Genomic DNA, 14,938 nt, shown 5'->3' with positions numbered 1-14,938 from the left:
TGGCGCGGCCGCATCTGCATCAGATCTCCCCCCGAGAAGGCGATCGATCAGGCGTCGCTGTCGCCGCGCGCCGGGAAAGCTGAATCGCGCGTCGCAGGCGTCAATGCCGGAGAGTTAATCGCAAGGCAACAGCCAACAGCCAACAACGAGGCGCCCGCCCGGTCGCTCAGCTCAGCTGGGCCGCCCACTTGGCGCCTGGGGGCGCGTGCACGCGCCCCCATGCATGCATGCGCCGAGATGCAAGGGCTGTACGAGCGTGGCCATGGCGTACGTACGAGAACAGGCTGAACCGCCAAAGGCCAAACCCGTGGTGCCGACGCGACGCTGAGCGGGCGTTGAGAACACGGGGGAGAGGGCGACTAATCGTTTGGATTCTCGGACTAAACTTTAGTCAAATCGAACGAGAATCTTGTTATTTACGAGTAATAGTTTTGTACTTAAATTTTATTTAATACTTGTAAACTAAACTTGTTATTTACAGGTATTAGTTTTATAATTAAATTTTATTTAATACTTTTAAATAGTAAGACTTTCTTTGACGTTATGAAATTAAAATTTAGTCACCCCAATCCAAACATGCCTATTGTATTACCAGCCCCTGGCTCCCCGAAAACATTTCTGGCCGGGTCGCTGTAGTGCCCGAGTGGCACGTACGTGCGTGCCTAGAATTTTGGCGCCCACCGAACCGTACGTAGTACGTGGGAAGAAGAGTTAAAGCAAGACTGATGCATTACTACGTAGCGTCAGAGGTCAAAATAAACTTCCGGAAGTGCAGCCTGCAATGAAGAACAATAACCACACACGGACACGGTACTGCACGCTGTACTGGTACGTGGCTGCATACAAAGGTCTCTAAAGCCTACGGAACGGAGATACGGAGTACTACGCAACTTCATTCTCTCGCCCGTGCGGTATACAGGACGTACGCGATGAACACGGACGCTGGTGGGTCCAATACAACACAGTAGCGCACGCATTTCGCTATACGCATTTGTACCTATTTCTAAAGCAAGAATTGTTTCCTTGGTCCGTCAATCGGAATTTTAATTGGATCCGGACAAATCAATCAGAACACGGATAAATCAATTGGAATTCTAATCGGAACCTGGACAATCAATGTACGACACAACACATACATGAAGTGAAAGAGTACAAAGTTGGTGGTCTTAAGTAGGTCTGGATAAAAATTTATATTATCCGTAGCAACGCACGTGCACCATGCTAGTATATGATAAATTTGGTAAGTACCAGCGTGATGACAACACACACATGGTGCATGTATAGCTACCATTTATATATATGTATATGTGCATACAAATGGGCTTATTTATTTGTTTTCTTTGCCCCCGGCCGGCTGGGTTCGTTAAATACCAAAATAGTTTTCCAAATTCTTTTTCAAGATTTTTTTCCCAAACTCTTACTCCCTCCGTTCCAAATTATAAGACATCCCACGAATCTTAGAGAGACAAAATAATCTCAAATTTGACCAAGATTATAGAGAGAATATAAAGATTTATGATATCAAATTGATGTACTATAAAAATATAACTAATAAAGAATCTAATGATACTTAGTTTATATAATAAATGTTATTATTCTATTATATAAATTTAGTTAAACATATAAAAAATTGACTCTCCAATATTGTTGAAATGTCTTATAATTTAGAACGGAGGGAGTAGTAGTTCCGACCACTGAACCGAGGATTTGACGAAGAGACTCTGAACCGAGGAAAAGAGTTTTTACCTGATGATGACGGTCCACATGGATGTGAGTAGTATCTCATCATCGCCCAAACGCACAGATGTAGTACGTAACATGTAGCGGCTGGCTGCAGCTGCGAAGCATCTAGCTAGGGGTTTCATAGATAATACATTGTTTCCTACCTGAGCTGCACGTACGCGTACGGCCCGTCGGCAGAATTCAGAAACGGGGTACACCGTACACGTACGTGTAGGAAAGATCGGTCCTTGCAGCGCGTGAAAGCTTGAGTAGTGTATTCCCGGCCAGTAAGCTAGGCAGTAACTGATGAGAGATGAGAGCTAGCTAGCTATAGCTAGGTACACGCACATGGACGCGTAGATAACCTGCGATCTATAAGATCTTTTTTTCCCCGTTTTTGAGGAATCGATCTAGATCTTCATTAACATGTGCAGTACATAGGGATGCAAGTTATATTTATTTTGGGTCATTGGGTCAACCCAAAATTTTGATAAAATGAATTAAGATGGCACTGTGCGTAATTAATTTAGAAGGATAAATGGACTAAAATGGCATGTCATCGTAATTATTTAGTTGATCCATAAAACATCATTGGGTACCCACTTGCATTCGTACATGATCAGCTTCGCAGAGGTCTTGCAGTTTTGTTCAGGCTCAGATTAATTAAACCGGTGGCAATCAAGCTCTAGAGTTTGATCCTCTGAGGTCTGAGCAGCATCGATCCTGATCGGCCGGCCAGCTATCTGCAATCTGCTGCTGCTAAGCTAGAATGCTAAGGCAGTAAATATGCAGAAGTAATATTCAACGCCAGGAGAAAACAACGAACACACAAGATTCAAGAGGGTTTGGTCGTTCACAAAACTTGTCCTCTGTCTGTTGACGTAGACCAGTGATATTCATAGCTGAGAGAGATTGAACAAGAGCCTATTTCTCCAAATGGAGAAAAAAAATGTCTGGCAAAAGTCATCTTAGAAATGGAAAAGGGTACTATAATTTTGCTGAGAGAAAACCTGCGGTTTTTTTTGGCAAAGACCTGAATTTTTGCGTCCGGCCAACCACAAGTGTTGTCAAAACATAAAAGGCCGTAGACTGACACACATCGATCGTCGTGGACCGTCCTGCTGCTCCTGCATGCATGCATGCATGCTGCCACTCAAAACCCCGTCCTGATGACCATGCCAGGAAGAAGATCTGTTGTGTCACTCTGATAGTTACCATTTACTGCCACGTGGTTTTTACTAGTAGCAGTTAATGACGCAGCTACTTTGTAGGTGATGTTGCAAGGGACTGAAGAAGCTCAGAGATCAGAATTCAGAAGGGCAGCCTTCATCTCAGGATCAATCACGTTTGAGGTTTCCATTATGACCCAGGACCACACACTGCAGCTAAATTCATTTTTCTTCTATCCTTAACTTCCACAAAATTTTGTAACCTTCTCCTGGAATGCTTAGCCTGCAGATTACTGCTCACAAACTTTAATTTGATTATAGTTCAACAGTTGAACTACTGATAGACTAAAACTAAGCCTTATAAATTCTCCACATATTGATGGACCAAATTAAAACCCGTCTGACCAACAGGAATTCTGAAAAACATGTAACCATCAACAGTATGAAACTGCTGCCGACCTGCTATGTATCCCATTACAAGCAAAAGGGGTCAAACCATGGTTGGCTACATTACCATCCATCATACTATCGAACCCAGCCAGAGGCTCCCTTTTGTCCTCTGAATTCTTAGACGCAAACAGCTTCTGCCAAAAGAGCTAGAAAACAGTGTGCTTACAGCCTTGCACACACAACTTGACCATCAAATAGTCCTAACCCCCAAAAAGAAAATAAAAAATGGGCACAAAATATAGAAAAGAGGAAAGGGTAACCCGCATGACCATACCGATATGCTGAATGGCTGATTGACATTTCTTCAATTATTTGATCCCATTACAATAAGGGACACCCGGGCCCTTTCTTACCAGCGCCAACTTATCCATCAATAGAGATGTAATGATTTGGTCTTATCATTTCCCCATTTCCCATTCTCATTCGTCTCCCTCCCCAGCTGCTTGTATATATACAAACCAATGGCGAGTCACCATTGAACCCCCAGCCTGTTGCTTCTCCACTCCACCTCCTTGCCAAGAAAACTACGCTTAAAAGCATCGACACACAGCGCCTAGGTTCTGGCCAATGGCAAACTTCTCGCACCTCTCCCAGCACATGGAGCACGGCCTCGCCAACGCCTCCCACGCCATGCCGAGCTTCCTGTTCTGCCATGGGGCAGCCGCGGCAGATTCAACCTCGCTGGAGACCTCATCTGGGGTTCTTGACACCTCTCCACGAGGCACTGCTTCTGTGGACAAGAAGATCAGGAAGCCCAGAGAAGATAGTGCCAGCCTCAGCTCTGCGCAATCCAAGGTAGTTAACTTGCTACTAGAATGAGCACTATTACATCCAACACTAGAAAAATGTTATAAACAAAAGCTTAGAGTTTTTGATGGAGATTAGTTTCATGAACATGTGGCACACAGTCTGTTGATCTTGCGTGGTTGAACAAGCAGGACTCAAACTCAAAGGAGAGCACCAAAAAGAAAGGAGGAAAAAGAGAGAGAAGCAGCAAGGAGGTAGATGAGGAGGAGGAGCCCAAGGGGTACATCCATGTCAGGGCAAGGAGAGGGCAAGCAACAGACAGCCACAGCCTTGCAGAGAGGGTACTGTGCATCATTGCCTGCAAATTTTTGCCATCATCTTTGTTGTTGATTTCTGTAGCTTGCGTGGTTGTTTGGGCCTCTTTTTTGCTCATTTTGTTGTGGCATTTTTCTTAGGTGAGGAGGGAGAGAATCAGTGAGAGGATGAGGGTGCTGCAGGCCCTGGTCCCTGGCTGTGATAAGGTCAATTCTATTAACCACCAAATTAATTGCTTGTTGCAACTAATGCACGGTACTAATTTTCAGAGGAAAATATTTGTTTTCTGATGTAGGTTACTGGCAAAGCCCTCATTTTGGATGAGATTATCAATTATGTTCAGTCCTTGCAGAACCAAGTTGAGGTAATACACATCAGAAAATAAACAAATAAAAACTAGACTAGGTGATACATGTTCATATTGTTTAAAAAATAAAGATTTTACTAACTAACAAGTTCACTTCTTGATTGCGTTGCAGTTCCTTTCCATGAGAATTGCTTCCCTGAGCCCTGTGCTGTATGGTTTTGGCATGGACAGTGATGCCTTCGGTGACCACACTCAAGTAAGCAACATCCTGCAATCTTTGCTCTAAACCCCATATATTTCATTTCACCTTGTCTTTTCCATCCCCTCTTGTCATGATGTTCACAATCGCAATTGCCAATTCACTTGTTTCAGAAAATGGAAGGAATGCTCAACCATGAGGTGCTTGCAATGCCTGCTTCTGTCATGAACCGAGCTCCATCTCAAGCTATCATGGACACAAACACCTCCACCTCGTCTCCCTCCTACGACGAGGTTCATGGCGATGGCGGCACCGGCATCTCTTTCCCTCAGGTTTGTCTTCTGTTCATTGTCCTCTACCACCAGATCATTCAGCTCCAATGTACCGAGATCAGCTGACCCTGAGCTGTCTGCATAATCTTCAGGACAATGGCAGCTACATGGTGCAAACAGTAGGTGAGCCAAGGCAGGAGCTGTTCAATCAAGTGGCGTTCAGTAACCACATGTGCTCTTTCCAGTAGGAAAGAGAGCGAGGAAAAAAACGAGTAGAGGACCCTACCTGATGACGACAGGTAATGCAGCAAAGTTTAGTGGAGCCATGTTTGAAGTTCTAGCTATGTTCCAAAACAACTAGGTTTTTTTTTTGAGAGAACACAACTAGGATTCAAATCCTGCTGATTTATATACCCGGCCCTTTTCAAACTCCATTTTGAATATTTGTGTTTGTTTGCTTGCTTTCTGCGTCTGCAGGAGGAAATAATGCTGAGATCGACGGAGGTAGAAGCTAGCACCAGATGAGTTTGTGATGTTGGACGTAATCCATCCCCTTGTCTGGTGGCTGTAACGGGAACCTGCAGTAGTTAGCGTTTATTAGCAGTTGTAGTAGACTTGGTTACACGCTGTTATATTTGAAGTCTTTGTTAGTATCACCTCAGTTAGGCAGTGTTGCTCATGGGGACTCTTCCCAAGGGTTGCCTGCCATTGTACTCTGCTTGGAAAAAAGAAAAAAAATCATTTGTTCACACAAAAAGGTTAATTTCTGCTGCTTAACTCTGAAGCCTGAACCACTGTGTCTCAGTAAGATCTGAATATTTACATCATGGAAAATGGTCAGTGTTATGTACTCCATCCATCCTTCAGTGTAAGAATATGTTGACTAGAGAAAAATCCAATTTTATATTTTTTGACCAATAATTCAAAGAAAGTTACATCAATAGATTTGTATCCAAAGTAGCTTTAAGATGAGAGTGATCTTATGTCAATTGAAAATACAATGATGGGAGTACTTTTGAACTGTTGATTTTCTGTTACTTGTTAACCCTTTTTAACCTAGTAGCTAGAATAGTGTACTGAATATTGTGTAGTAAATGTCTCTGTACCAATTGGGTACGTACTGGTCCCTGCATGGACAATAAGTTGAGCTCCGATTCCTCTTCAGGTTGGCGTTGTACCTTAACAACAATTTGCATCTCCCAGAATGCAAAGAAGATGCACGCCGTCTATTCCGATCCACCATTTTTTTTTTGGCCGAAGCCTTCAACCACATCGTTCTGCTGACACAACAGAAACAGAACACACACAACCATCATGCCGGCCCTTACATCTACTGCAACCAACGACAAGGGAATAATCATTCACCTTCACCTCCATGGTAGGCGATTTCTTGCTGGTGAAAACATCATGAACAGAACAGGTTAAAATTAAAGCCGGAAAGTTCAGTGAACAGCCAGGCGGATGGCCAAGCTTTTCCAGCAGCAGATCAATCATTCGCGACGCCTCCTCCATCTGCCACTGCCCACCAGCACCACTTGATCGACGCCAACAATTCATCCGTGTCCATCGAGCGATGGCGCGCGCGGTGCCACCTGATGGAAATGGAACAACTGGAAGCGCGTGGACGACGGCGCATGATCCCCACGGCCGTCCAATCAGCTACAGCTTTCCCCGGCCGGCCCTAAACGCACGCGGTCGTCGCTAGCTAGCACGTCAACTTGGCGTCCCGGCCGCGCGACACGGCGAGATCGAGTCGGTGGCGACGGCGATCGATCGGCTCCGATCCGCCCGGACCCCGCCGCGGCCGCGGTGGACGAGGCTGACATGGTGCAGCTAACGCGAACGGCATGATCGATCGATCGCGAGCCATGCGGAGGTTGATTCAATCCGAAGCGACAGGCCGCTGTTGCTGCGCGTCCGATCGATCGCCCGGTGACGACGCGACGGCGGACGGGACGTACGCGCACGGCGGCGCCCCGACATGCGTGTGGGCTGGCAAGCTAGGAAGCGCCGGGGCCGGGCGGCAGCGAGCCGGCACGGGCGCATGGGGCGATGCGTGGCCGTGTCCCGGAGCGGTCGCCGCCCCCAGCGGCCAGGGCCAGGTCGAGGCTGGCTCGCAGAGGGGACATGGTACTTGCCTAATCACATTGTTCTTCATCTTGTCCCGATTAAAAAGTGCGCGCCTGACTGATTGATGCTGCTGGCTCCGTGGGCCAACGACGAACAACTAACAGCGTGTGAAAATGGTATCTAGCGTGTTAGGGCTAGCCATACCCAGCTGCTATAGGGTGGTACGTCTCCTGTGCCATTAACGTCCCTGTAGGACCGGTCTAGCTGCAGAAACAAATCTGGCTGCACATATATTTGTATTTATGGTACCTTTCACTTGGTATTCTGATTCAAGCTTTGATTTCTTTTTAAGTAAATTTTACAAAATTTGGGCATCCAATTCTTTGCAAGAAGAGCTCACATGCTTGATGCATGAATCGAAGGTGTATTGTATGCATCCATGCGTGTGGTCATGTGGAGAAATAATGAGACACGATGTGTCTGCTCTGTGCTGCACGGTGCGCTGCGCCCCTGATTCTTCCTCAGTTTTCACGGCCTGGCAGGGGGCTCTTCCGGTTGCAGCGTACGGCTCGGTCAAAACAATCGAGCGGTAGGGGGGGTACTACACACACAGTACAGCGCCATGATGCCACCACTGCTGCTGAATCCGCGCGCATTACGCTTCCTGTGGCAGCTGCCGCAAGAACAGTAACCTGAATCAATTCAGACGGCATTAACGCAAAGGCTGGCTGGTGCCGGGTGCCGGCGCAAAGCAGCAACCACCGCGGTCGTCGTTGCAACTTGCAAGAGCCAATACATTCAATGCAACAGCAGCTGCAACTGCAAAACCAAAGATTTTTTTTCTTTGAGGAAAAAAACGAGGGTAGGAGAGTGGAGACAGCGTCCATGTCGGGAACGGGACGGAGCTCTTGGTCTCGTCTGTCTAATCGTTCGGTTGGCCGCGACCGCTGCATGCCTGCATCAGGCTGTCAGCTCGACTCTCGAGTCGAGGTCGAGTCTCGACCGATCGTCCGCCCGTCACCGGACTCCCATCCCGGCCTGCCGTCCGGTCAGCGAGATGCGCTCGAGCTCGCCGGGTCAATGCGATCCCCCCCGCCTGCGACGATCGGCGGCGTCCCGTCGAGACGTCGATCGGCCAGCGCCATGCCATGCCACCCGAACAGTGCCCTCCCCGTCCCCGTCGCTGTCGCTGTCGCTGCCCCACTCGGGGCAGCTCCAACCGATCCGGCACACAGCTACGTTCGGAAAGGCATCTTCAGATCGCTGGCGCCCCACCGGTCGCGTCGCGCTGCACGCACACTCGCTGACGCGACGCGCGGCCGGCTGCCTCCGAGGAGATGCATGCACGGGGCACCACCATGGGGCAGCGAGGGATGGAGGCGGAGGTTGCCGATCCAACGCGGGGCAGGGCAGGCCCGGACGGGATCGATCGATCCATCGGCCGATCTCTGTCCGCGCGGGGCCGCCGGTGCCATGGGCGGGGGCTGGATCCCTACCAGCCGTGGGATCGACGGGCGGGACACGGGCGCATGGGGCCCGCCCGGCCGGCGGCATGCGCGTGCTGGGCGCCCAGCAGCATGCAGCTCCTCCGTCCATGAACGGCGACGGACGGGTGGCAGGCGGGCGGCGGCGGCGTGTCTGCGTGGTGGACGCGCCGTGCCGAGGAGTGGCCGCGGCCCGCGGCCAGGGGGGGTGCTTGTTTGTCCTTGGGGCCGGCGGCTCGGAAGAGGGAGGCGCGCTGCCTGGGGACATGGCATGGCATGGCATGACGCTGGGGGGGGCGGTGCGTGGGAGCCAAGCCGACGCTGCCAGCAGGGCGCCCGCCTGCCTGACGCAGACGCGACGCGCGAGGGTTTTGGATGGAGCTGTTTGTAACTGGCGCGTGGTGGCGCACAAGCGCAGGTGCTTGTCCTAGACGGACGCTACGTGTCGCCACCGGGTTCGCCGCCGTGGCGAGTTTTTTTACTGTCACCGTCTCGTTTGGAAATCATGAAACTCTTGATGAAACCTCCACTTAGACTTTGCCTCGGAGATGAGCTGCCATCCACGGATCCACGCCAATGCCATGGCGCGATGATCCTCCCTCCGCGCCTTCATTTATGGCGAGGCCCCGGTGGCGTTCCCGCGCCATGCGGGTGGCGCCGCGTACCGGCCACAACGGCAAGTAACCGACCTGACCTGCTGCACCGCCGCGCCGGCCACGCACGCCAGCTTCTGGCGGCCCGGCCGACGCGCGCAGCGCCGTGGACGCCGCCGGGAGCTCGAAGCGTCCGCGCGCCCCGGCCCGCGCACCCACGGCCGCGCTGCACGGTGGGGTGGTGGGCGCGGCGCGGGCTCACTGCTCGCGGCGCCTGCTGCGCGTGGCGGGCGGCGCATGCCGCTGGCACCCTGCGCGGCGCCTTTTACTCGGCTCGCCCCTCCTGCGGCTGCGGCGCCCCCCCCCCCCCCCCCCCCCCCCGGCCCTTCCGATCCCCTGCCGCCCCCGTCTCTCGGCGCCGTGCACCAGGCGGCAGGACGACGGGGCCGCGCGGCCGGTGGTCACCGCCCCGCACTGGTCCGGTCCCCAGGCCTGCGGCCCTGGCGTGCAGCTTGGCCCGCAGCGGCGTGTTGCCCAGCCATTAGCTCGACGGCAACCACAACGACGCCGCAACGCTGGTAGCATCAGAGCGGCATGGTTCAGGGGTTCGGCAGCAGCGTTTCCACTGAAACTGAAGGTCTCGTGAAAAGTTGTTATTTTGTTACTGTAGCATATTTTGTTGTTACTTAATAAATAATGTTCAATCATGAAGTAATTAGACTTAAAAGATTCATCTCGTACTAATCAGTTAGACTGTGTAATTAGATATTTTTTCAACTACATTTAATGTTCTATGCATGTGTTCGAATATTCGATGTGACGGATACTCTAGAAATTTTTTTGAAAACTAAACAGGGCCAAATTTCTTATTTTTTTTTCTCGTCAACGAATCTGCTAGTGCTACCGCGGCCTGAGCAATCGGACTGGGTTAAAAAAAAAATCAGTTCGTGTGAATCATACGAACAGTTACAGCTGATACAGATTGCAGAGAGGGGCCCAGATTTCTGGAGCAACACGCAGTTCTCTCGTCGGGTACATTCAGGGAGCCAGACTGACGCTCGCTGAAGAGAAAGTGGAAGCTTTTAATGCGATCACGCTTGACATGCACCCAACAGATCAGTGGTCACATGACACTATCATCATAGAGATAGTACCACAGGGGAAGAGGCACGTTGAATGGCCGGGCAGCAGCCAGTAACGGTAGGTTTTGCTCTGGACCAGAAGGACCAGTAGCAAAAGGTTTTGACATTTCCAGTCACATAGACAAAGGTCACTGGGTAAAGAGCCCAACCAGTCATCTTATCTTAACAAAAGATCCTAGTCATCCCGTAGACAGCATTCAGCAGACTAACAAAAACATTCTGATACTTTTCTTGGTCTCAGGGAGGCAAATACGCAGCTTTGTGCAAGCGATCATCACACTGATATGTGGCACGGCTCCTGGTGGCCCAAGTCTCTCCATGCTTGCTCCGGTTCCTAGGATTTCTGAAGTTCACACAAAATAGTATATCTAGTTAAGAAGCGTAGAAATATCTATAACAAGGTAACAAAATACAGACATCCAGGAGTTCTCACTTGGATTGGAAGGTAGAGCTTGAATTCAGGTGGCAGCTCCTCCTCCGAGTACAGGCGATCGGAGAAATAAATTCTGCGAAGTCGACAGTTTGCATGAACTTGTACCCGGAGTGTCTCGACGTAATTTGTGCCGTATGCTCTCTTTGTAAGATCAGCGAGGTTCAACTGAATGTTGTTCCAGCCATCATCAAGCTTCAGTGGCATTGTGCAGATATATGGCTTTACCCTTGTAACAGACTACAAAAAGGGTTTGCAAGTGAGCATGATTGAGTGCACACACTTTAGGCGCCTCAAATGAAGAAAAAAAAAGGTTCAAAAATAGAATATGCCAATTAACTCAAATACACCTCAGGATAGAATACATCAACCATTATGTCTACAATTATGTTCAGGTGCCTAAAGGAAGGGAAAAACTAGGCACACATAAGACTAAATATCTGCATGAATACGTGGTGACTGCAGAATTTTTAAAGCCATATTGTTGACAGAAGCCAAAAAACAGTGTACACCACACGTGAATGAACCATCTATTGGCCCAGGTAAGGGGCACTAAGGACTAGATTGACAGAAGTCAATGAGTAGAAGTTTGCAGCGTTTAATGGTATATCATTCTCTCCAGATTCCCATATCATTCTCTCCAGATTCCCAAAGCCCAAGGTTAAAGGTGAGGTAGAAGACATTTGTTGAGCGGATGACACTACTCAAGAAATTAAATTTGCAGCACTGTTTGTTTTATCCAAGAACCAATATAGTTATATTGGTCGAAAGTATGAAATAGAAAATTGCAAGTACGGAATATTGATCCTAGAACCTCATGCGATTCCACCATGTTTTTCACTAGGATCTATCTATGCTCATGTCAAATACTGTTTACAGACAGCTGATGATGTTTCAACAGTAAAAGGATCAACAAAACTGAAGTTAGGAAGCACAAGGTAATGACAAGGGGTCAGTGATGAAATAGAATAAAATCTAACAGATAAGAACATCACAGAATTTACTTCTGCAGAAAATGGAATGATTAACAGCTCTTACACACTTGAAAATTTGATGCCCGAAATCGCCGTCGAACATTCTTATCATCCAGAACTTGGATCTCAAATGTGAAGTATTTCTTAAGATTTTTCACAATAATCGTCAGAAACGGAAGCTTGATTCCAAGAGTAGCAGAAGGATCAGCTGGGCATGTGATGTAAGTTGACTGTACATTTGTTCCAATGATTTCAAGTACATTAGACTGGATATCTTCATCCTGAGGTCGTTTAATGTGCCCATTCACAACTGCATATGGATTTATGGACAAAGCATTATCAACACAAATGATGCACTTGACAAAAAGATTTGTGGTAAGTCAGAATGAAGCATATATGTATTTAGGTTCCAGCACAAGTTTACACACTTGCAAGTTGCAACATAATATACTGATGGGCAAGTCTAATTTTAAATATGTTAGTTTTCTATTATTTAAATGCTGCCCTCACCCTTTTTTGAGTCAACCCTCACCAGAGTACAGCCACTATAACTAGGACAAATCAGCTATCTAGCAGAACTCAGAGGAACTTACGATTCACATTTTCATAATATCTATTTCACATAAATTTTATATTGTTGCTGAGTGATAATCTCAGATGTCATGAAGATACCTAAAGCACTATTCAATTTCAAGGTCACAGTGTTCACCCAAAAGAAATACGTGAACTGTAAAGAATCTTCTAGTAGAATGACTCTTACTCCAGCAAATAACTTATTATTGTAACATATTATCTCAGTCTGGAATCCAATGATCAATTCCAAATTTCCAATGCAATGATGTTTTAGCAAATGAAATTTATATTTTATACCACACTAAGCAAATGATGAGTTAAGAAAACCAACAATCAGAAGCAGTGCTTCAGCAGCTGAAAGATCGATCCCTAACCAAATTAAACAATGCTCTGATTCTGTGTTGACTGTCAACAGAACAAAGAAAGAAGTGTTTGCAGCATAGAAGCGTAAAAAACTAAAGAAGAGACATCAAGAAGATAACGAACCTTCCTTGTCCCATATCTGCAATGGTTTGGTCCTGAATAAATCACAACACAAAAGCATGAGATATCTTGTCCAAGATCGCATGAAGTGCAAAAAGGAACCAATATGGGGTAACCACACTACGTACCCAAGGCTATAAAGAATAGACAGGAACCCAGATTGAAATGTATTCTTGAACATTTTCCGAAGCTTGTAGGATCACTTAAACTGCAAAATACAGGTAAGGAAATAAGAAAACTTTCACTTAGGGGCTCAAGCTTAACATTTAGAAACATTAAAATAGTTTGAGATTGTAATGACATAAGTTTTTGTTCCTCTGATAATATACCGTTTGTTGATTAGACCATTGTATTCTTAAGACAGTTACAGGTAAAATGGCATCAGCCATGTCAATAGCATGAATAGACAAACGAAGGTGCTTGAGAGTTCTTCTTTCAACAACAAAGGTGACTCCTAACTCCCAGCCTCAGGGGCGGAACTCGAACATGGGTATACACATGTACACTCCTATAGTCCTGTTTGTTTCCGCTTATCTGGATCTTGCTTTTCTGAGAAGCAAGGTTCTGTGATAAGTCAGCTGTCTGGAGAATTGGCTGTTTAGATAAGCTAGGTGTTTGGCAATCCTAATTATTTTGAGTCGATTCTCTGAGTTGAGTGATAAAATGTCTGAAGTGCCACTGAGGCTGATGCTATCTCATTTTTTTTACCGAATACGAGCAAGACTTAATAATTCTTATATTTTTTTAGTATCTTGACTACATAATTATATATTACAATAGTATCAAATTTATGTTAAGGTCACAAATATACCAAAATATAGACCAACGCTAATTTCTAAAATTCTGAGTACATTAAATGATGGATAGAACTAAATCATGAAACCATAGTGGTAGCGATAGCATCACGCAATGCACCCATATCCACGTAGTGCAGCATCTATGCACCAAAACACGCAACAATTTAGCCAATCATCCACTAACTCAATTCAGTAAAACATGCATTATCCTATGGCAATAGCCTATTTAATTTGTTTCAACAGAGTAGTCAAGACCATGCGCTAACACAAGAAGAAGCTACTCTGGTTCCCACCGACACTGAAAAAGTATTCTCTTTATATAAATGAACCAAGCACTGAAACAAGAACAGAATGCTCTAGTCCAAAGACTCAGAATCGCATCCGCAAAGCAGATCCGGTACAATGGCAATTAGTTTTTTTTTTTTTTTTTTTGCCGTGGAGCCTCTGATGCTTTGGTGGAGAGGTGCGGCTCCTTTGCTGTGTCAGGCCCGATTCAGGGGGGAGGCGGCGCACAGCAGGGGCAAGGGGGAGGAGGCGGGTCGAGGGAGGTGCGGCAGAGGCGGGGGGAGGGCAGGCCGCCGGAGCACGAGATGGACAGGGGCGTCGCCTGATTCGGCGGCGCACAGCAGGGACAGGGGAGGGGATGGCTGGCGGCGGGTGCAGAGGAAGGTGCGCGGGAGGCGGGTGGAGGGCAGGGGCGCTGGAGCACCAGATGGAGGCGGCGCACGGAGAGGAAGCGGCCCTGGCTTAGTAGCTACGCGGGCTCGGGAACGCGTTGGAGAAAATTGATGGATATATTTGGGTGGGATTTTAGTTTATTTTCATCTAGAATCGATCTATAATCGCATCCAAATAGGGTCTATAATTTTTTCAAAAAAAAATCGAAGTTAATAGGTAAAATACATGGTCAGCTCCGAATGCAAATAGCATACGTTAGGGTTTGGGGTTTTCGATTTCGCACAGCAGGAAGGGAAGGGGCTGGGCGGGCATCCGGGCATACCTGGCGGATGCTCATCGCCGGCGAAGCGCCCGACGAAGACCGAGCCCGGCCAAAGGCGGCGCTGCTCGCCCTGTGATCGCCGCTAGGAAGGAGAAGCTGAGGCGGAGAGAGAAAGAGGTCTCTCCTGACGGGAACCAGAATACCAGATCCTCCGCAGTTATTCAGTCAGCACGTCGCTTGCTGATGGCCGTCCGTTTGGCATCCGACGACT

General features: G+C 47.7%; 2 protein-coding genes across 2 annotated transcripts; one reads left to right on the top strand and one right to left on the bottom strand.

Moving 5' to 3' along the window:
• The first annotated feature begins 3,771 nt into the window (after nt 1-3,771).
• LOC120683606 (transcription factor bHLH137-like) lies at nt 3,772-5,958 on the top strand. The gene is made up of 8 exons (XM_039965694.1): nt 3,772-4,136; nt 4,280-4,429; nt 4,544-4,609; nt 4,699-4,767; nt 4,883-4,966; nt 5,083-5,241; nt 5,334-5,480; nt 5,659-5,958. Exons 1-7 carry the CDS (start codon nt 3,909-3,911, stop codon nt 5,427-5,429), a joined length of 852 nt encoding a protein of 283 aa, XP_039821628.1. The 5' UTR covers nt 3,772-3,908; the 3' UTR covers nt 5,430-5,480; nt 5,659-5,958.
• A 4,490-nt stretch (nt 5,959-10,448) lies between these two features.
• LOC120683596 (cilia- and flagella-associated protein 20) lies at nt 10,449-14,917 on the bottom strand. The gene is made up of 6 exons (XM_039965686.1): nt 14,728-14,917; nt 13,059-13,138; nt 12,934-12,965; nt 11,943-12,184; nt 10,904-11,140; nt 10,449-10,813 (listed from the first exon to the last, which is right to left on the bottom strand). Exons 2-6 carry the CDS (start codon nt 13,109-13,111, stop codon nt 10,805-10,807), a joined length of 573 nt encoding a protein of 190 aa, XP_039821620.1. The 5' UTR covers nt 13,112-13,138; nt 14,728-14,917; the 3' UTR covers nt 10,449-10,804.
• Between the last annotated feature and the right edge of the window lie 21 nt (nt 14,918-14,938).

Source organism: Panicum virgatum, chromosome 2K, assembly GCF_016808335.1.
Source record: "Panicum virgatum strain AP13 chromosome 2K, P.virgatum_v5, whole genome shotgun sequence".
Classification (NCBI taxonomy): domain Eukaryota; kingdom Viridiplantae; phylum Streptophyta; class Magnoliopsida; order Poales; family Poaceae; genus Panicum; species Panicum virgatum.
This window is presented reverse-complemented; position numbering and strand designations above follow the sequence as displayed.